Source organism: Lolium perenne, chromosome 4, assembly GCF_019359855.2.
Source record: "Lolium perenne isolate Kyuss_39 chromosome 4, Kyuss_2.0, whole genome shotgun sequence".
Classification (NCBI taxonomy): Eukaryota; Viridiplantae; Streptophyta; class Magnoliopsida; order Poales; family Poaceae; genus Lolium; species Lolium perenne.
This window is the reverse complement of record NC_067247.2, coordinates 75,312,082-75,318,148: the sequence shown is the minus strand read 5'-3', so window position 1 is coordinate 75,318,148 and position 6,067 is coordinate 75,312,082. Positions and strand designations below refer to the sequence as shown.

At 47.0% G+C, this 6,067-nt stretch overlaps 1 protein-coding gene across 1 annotated transcript; it reads right to left on the bottom strand.

Annotated features, from left to right (window-relative positions):
* Positions 1–1,263: 1,263 nt before the first annotated feature.
* LOC127292995 (GRF-interacting factor 1) lies at positions 1,264–4,955 on the bottom strand. The gene is made up of 4 exons (XM_051322551.1): positions 4,629–4,955; positions 2,819–2,895; positions 2,123–2,207; positions 1,264–2,026 (listed from the first exon to the last, which is right to left on the bottom strand). The coding sequence occupies exons 1-4, from the start codon at positions 4,719–4,721 to the stop codon at positions 1,619–1,621; spliced, it is 663 nt and encodes a 220-aa protein (XP_051178511.1). The 5' UTR covers positions 4,722–4,955; the 3' UTR covers positions 1,264–1,618.
* Positions 4,956–6,067: the final 1,112 nt, after the last annotated feature.

The following is a 6,067-nucleotide window of genomic DNA, read 5'->3' as shown; positions in this document are numbered from 1 at the left end:
CTTCCAAGCTCAAGGTCTTCCCATGGAAGTTGGCTCATCAATCCCTCACAACGGGAGATGTTCGGTATCACAGGCATATTGTGGACATGTGTACATGTTAAATATGTGGCATGGATGACTCATGGACACACACTACTTGAATGCACAATGTCTCGTTGCATATAGGCGCTCATAGATGAACATATCACCCAACACAGTGCATGACTGAGGAACCTCCTGTAAAGCAATGGATCTTCTCTATGATCGAATCCCTCACCCATGAAGCTTTTATTGAGATGGTCTTAACCCTTTAGGTGATATGGTATGCTCCTAGAAGGCTGATCCATGACGAGGAGCATTAGAGCCCGCTATGTACCTATCAGTTTGTGTGAATTCTTGGGTGCCTCATCCCTCACTCTAGATGCTGATCACAACCCCCTTAAAGCTTTGGCTTGTCGTGAAGCCTTAGCTCTTGAGCAAGGTCTTAGCCTACATAGCATATTTGTGCAGATTGCCTAGAAGTAATTAACAGCATGAAGCAGACGTACTTTGGTATTTATGGGATGATCATCCAGGAAATAAAGACGACGAGGCCCTCTTCTCTTGGCTATTTACACAAAAATAACACTTTTGGGTAAGAATTATACGAAATAACCCTTCGGCTAAACTATTTCACGCTTCTAACCTTTTTGTGTGGCACCCTTCGCAAGGGCGTCACACCCTTCTGTGTGGCGTCTTTCGCAAGGGCGTCACACCCTTCTATGTGGTGCCCCACACATTCTGTCATACATTGCGGCTCGAGCCTGCCAACCGATAATGTGTGGGGCCGCTCCCACGGCCGCCACATAGACAGGTGTGACGCAAGGGCGCCACACAAAAAGGTTAGAGGCGTGAAATAGTTTGGCCGGAGGGTCATTTCATGCGTTTTTTTTCCACAAAGGGTTATTTTTGTGTAAATCGCCTTTTCTCTTAAGTCGTTCAAGCTCACCGTCTAGCTGTATAGGTTGCCGGGTGTATTCTTACAATGGTTTTTGCATTCCCCAAAACGTTGTCTTGAATCAATAAAGAGCCGCAAGTCCTAAAAAAAACTAGGTTTTTAAACTCACCTACAAATACAAATAAGGTGTCTTTGAAAATTAGCTAGGTTTGTGCTTAAGCCCGTTCTCCGGGTAAACCTCCTATAAGCCACAAGGAAAACAAACTACGTACTCAAATTTAACAATTGCCTGTGTTCCAAACGGTTTTGTACTAGCTTAGATTTGGTAACCACGAACACAAGGCAAATGAAGAAGAAAACACCATGAGCATTCAGCACTAGATATAACATATTGAGTGTTCACAAACCATCGCCACCACACTACCCGCGATTTTCCATACTACATCTTAACAAGGATGGATCGAGAACCTGCCATGCACATCCAAAACAAGCGAACCTGCACGCAGGGATTGCAGATGCGGTTGCAGGCCACTACCACCTCCAGGTTCCATGGAACACACCTAAATTAAGCTTAACCACTGCAGCCACCTAGCTACTGCTAATCTGCCACTACCACGTACTACATCCTCGAATACTACCTGCTACTCCTGCTGCTGCTACGCCAAGTGCTGCCAGGCCGGTGCTAGCGACGACGCCGCTGGCCTAGCTGCCTTCCTCCTCGGTGCCCTTGAGGTACTCCCCGTCGCCGCTGTGCGCCCCGGAGTTGGCGCCACCACGGGCATCGGCCGACAGCGAGGTTGACCCCTCCTTGGCGCCGCCGCGGCCGTAGTCCGAGAAGACGCCGGCGTTCATCATGCTGTTGCCGGCGCCTCCACCGCCGCCGCCCATGCTGGCCTCGCCGTGGAGAATGTTGAACCCGCTGGTCGTGCCGGAGGTCATCCCCAGCTGCGCGTGGGCAGCTGCCTGGTGCTGCTGCTGGAGCGGCGACATGGCCTGTTGCTGCTGGGCGTACATCGACCGCGCCGCCATCAGCGACTGCGGCGACATCATCTGGGCCGACTGCTGCGGCATGTACCGCGGGCCGGACTGCATCATCAGGTTGGACGGGTACTGGCATGCCAAACGATGAAAAAGTTAGCCATGGTTCTACTCTCACGATAAACTTAAACTACTCCGTAAAGAGTCTAAATCGCAACGTCTGAGAACCTGAGACAGCGACGCCGTCTGAGGAGGCTGGCTATCGGCGATGGCGGCAAGGTACATGAGGTTCTGCTGGAGCTTAGCTTGGTTCCTGCAGCAAGCGCAGCAGTAAGTTTCAGACAAAACAAGGCTCAGCGTGTAGGCGCTGTAGCCTGTTACAGCAACGAACAATAAGCAAAAACGTGGGAGGAGGGTAACCAAAACAGCCCTTCCTGTCACCAAAGCATATTACATGAACATGAACCATGCATGCCGTTACGTGACACTTATGATTGAGAAATGAAGACGAAACTGTTGTGTGTCATTGACATTTCAGAGAAACAGTGCACTGAACAAGAAACAGTACTGCTTTATCAGAAGGACACTTTTGATAAATAAGTACTGTATGGATCAGCCTAGGCTAGAGCTACAACGGATCGACTACTTCTCAACCAACGTAGTACTGAAACTAGTAGCATCAACATTAAGGCCAACATCCATGGATCATTTTATCTGTATAAACACATTTGATTGTTCCAAAATGGGAAGGCCCTTGATTTTAGACCAACATACTAGCATATTTTAGTTCTTGTTAACACTAGTCCTAACTGATGTTACCATAAGATCCAGGATAGCAAAAGCTACCATAAGATCCATGCTCAACAGCACACTTGCTAGTAGTAGTTCACAAGGAGATCAGATGAGATGGGAGATGAGGCTCACCGTGCACACTCGTCCACCTTGCCGTTGTTCTGGTTATCGAGGATGGCCAGGATCAGCTGCTTGTTCTCATCCAGGTACTGCACAGTTGCAAAGGCAGAAAATGTTAAGAAAGTTCAGTACAGATATATCTCCTGAACATTGTTAGTACTAAACCAGATATAAGCAGGTCAGTGCCAAACTGCCAACACATCCATGTCCTGGATGTTTACCCACATCTGTCAGTCAAGCACAACATATGTGCACATCAGTTTATCACCAATGAGGCACTCCATGGGAGATTCGTGTCTCCATTATACGCACAGATACTAGAAAAGATCTGGCTGGCAACGACCAATCCTACCACGCTTAAGGTCAATGATTGACTGACACGGCAGCATTTTAACAGGTTATCAGCAAGGCAAGGACAAGCACACATAGAGGGGGCCCTGGCTGTTGTTGTATCAGCATTAAGCCAACTTTAGGGATCTAGCAGTCAAAAGACCAATAGGGTGCGGTACAGCGCAAGCGAACCTACATTCCTACTACCCACATGAACATGGACCAGATCATGTCTGGCTGGGCTGGGCCAATAAGGCCATGTGACCGGCCAGCCTGAATGCTAATCTTTTTTTTTTGCGAATTAAGGAACTTCATTACTCAAATAATGGGATTACAATCCTTTGCAAGGATATCAACTAAAAAAGGTGGTGTGAAATTAATCCACAAACACCTCCTTCTAACTGAACTAGCCTGTTTAGCACAATTGTGGGCAGCTTCATTAGCTAGCCTTCCCACAAAAGAAAATTTAAGACTAGAAAAACTCCCACCAAGCTCCTTGACTTCCTGGCAAATGCTAGCAATTATAGATTTGCCACCACCAGGATCATCCATCATCTTCAACACCTCTTGTGCATCTGCCTGAATGCTAATCTCTTTCTACAAACATGCCTTATTCTCAACAACAACAAAAATGTAGTCACCCCCCTGAAAGGTCGTACGTTTGATTAGCGAGATTTATGGAAATATCAGAGCCTTTACTATTCCTTTCCTCTGATAGAAGATTGCACATGATGCACCTGGTAGGAAAAGGGGGCAAGATTCAATGTCGGTTTTGGCTGCAGGTCCGGCATGTTCACTGCTTGCCAAATGCTAGAGAGGGGGGCAGGTGTGATCACGGACACCCGAGCACCGACCAAAGCTAGCTAAAAATAGGATATATTTCTGTGTGAAAAGAAAGATCTTTTCAGGGGGAGGATAATGATGCGGAACTCAATATCATATCGTGTGGGAAACGAAGATGAAGAAAAACAGGGACCAAAAAAGACAGCAACAGTTTGAACTGCAGGTGAAATCAGGTGTTAGGAGGGACCATGGAGAACAGATCAGCGGAAAAATAAGCCAGGGCGTGTAGGGGGTTGGGAGAAAAATAAGAGGGGTCATGCCCTCTATGGCTATTCTCAAATCGCTAAACAAAGATCAAAGCGAAACTGGGTTTTTATTGAATGAAAAAGACGCGCGACAGGCTTAAAGAAGATGAAAAAGGGCGAGGAGAGAGTAGAGGTGGACGGAGAGAACACCATATTGGAAAAAGAGCGAGAACCGGAAAAGCTGCTCTTTCAGACGAGTTCCATCAAAGAAATGGAGACAGAGAGAGAGAGAGAGAAAGAAAACGAGTCAGGAACCACAGGAAGAAGAAGGAGAATACGGAAGCAATAAGAAAAGATTAGGGCACGCACCAAGGAAAGAGATAGTAGATGAATACGTGCATATACTTATAAGAAAAAGGGGAAGCGAAAAAGGGGAAGAGAGATTTGGGGGAGGGGATGATGACCTGCTGAATGAGATCAGTGGTGACAGGGGTAGGGGAAGCGGCGTAGCCACCCATCATGCCCTGGTTCATCTGCATCAGGTGTTGCTGCTGCATTCCAAACCTATCTGAAAAAGCTTGCGCCTCCTCTCTCCCTCTGCCGCTGCTCCTCCTTTGGCCCTGCTTCTTCCTCTGCCTCTCCGGCCTTCCTCCTCTGATCTTTGCTTTAGAACAGAACAGGACGGTGTAAAGGGAAGAAGAGAAGGCAGAGAGGAGAGGGGGCGGTCTGGTTTGGCTGGGGTTTTGGTGGTGAGGGTTTTGGCCTCTCCAGCTTTGCTCTCTGGCTTTTGGAGCTGCCTTCTTTAAAAAGGGCAGTACTGGTACGCTGGACCGACTTTCCCCCTCAAATTTTATTTTTTTCTCTCCGTCAAAGCTGATCTTTTTCGTCGTTTGAACGAGCATTAAACTCCCAAGATTTCTTACCGTCCGAATTTCTACCGCGGATCCCAAAAAGCGCGGTAACTTTCCGTGCTCGAGCACCTGCGCATTGAAGAGGCGGATGGATTCGATTCTTTTAACAATGACCACCAGCCAGAGGAGAGGGCAAAATAAATGGCTCCCCACCGTACCGTATCTGCAGGCGTTACGTTAGGTTGCCGTAATTTATGTCTCCGGCTGCACGCCCGAAGAGAAGAGTATTTATGTCTTGGGCACGTAGCACAGGGCGCTTCACCTCTGGGGGCTATGTGATCCCAGCACCTTGTGGCCAGCAGGGCTACCGAGATTTCTTTACGGTCTCCGATACGATGCGCAGACGGTATGTCCCGTCAATCGTCATCACTCCCCTACAGCCCGTACAGCATTTTTTTAAAAAAAAAAATCTACCATAGCAAAACTAATGCCTCGTCTGCATCGGCTGAAAATATTTTTCAGGGAAATATACGCATTTCAGGGAAAACATGACATCGACAAGAGTACCAATATACGCATTTCAGGGAAAAACAACCGAACAGTCTGATCGACGTTGTTGAAAGCCAAAAATACGTCCACGACGTAGCAGCTGGATGAATATTGCGAGAACAATCCTCCTCGCAGCAACCATGACAAAAAAAATCCAAAACCGATCCTAACAACTAAGATCTAAAGAACCATACTTACATAAATTTAACTTTTCAACATTACCATTGAGGTTGGGAATAAGATCTCATTATCAAACGAAAGGTCGAAGGTCACTTATTGTGTACAATGACATCTTTATTGATGTGGAGACACAAAAAAAGATGGCTACCAAAAGGCTAAACTAATCTATAGAAACTCGATTTTTATTCAAAACAATATCTTATATCGGGTTCTCCACCCCTTCGTATGTCGGCTAGGCCGAAGGAGGGAGAAACGACTTATGACGGAGGTGGGGGCGCTGGCTTATTTTTCTATTGGAGGAGGCTAGGTCGAATTTTTTTTTA

What these genes read in the sequence shown, in the direction of transcription:
- LOC127292995 (XM_051322551.1), bottom strand. Translation starts at nt 4,721, where the DNA reads ATGCAGCAGCAACACCTGATGCAGATGAACCAGGGCATGATGGGTGGC. An exon ending in CCACTGATCTCATTCAGCAG is followed by an intron (nt 2,896 to 4,628) that starts GTCATCATCCCC and finishes GCAACTGTGCAG; the next exon opens with TACCTGGATGAGAACAAGCA. An exon ending in AGACGGCGTCGCTGTCTCAG is followed by an intron (nt 2,027 to 2,122) that starts GTTCTCAGACGT and finishes TTGGCATGCCAG; the next exon opens with TACCCGTCCAACCTGATGAT.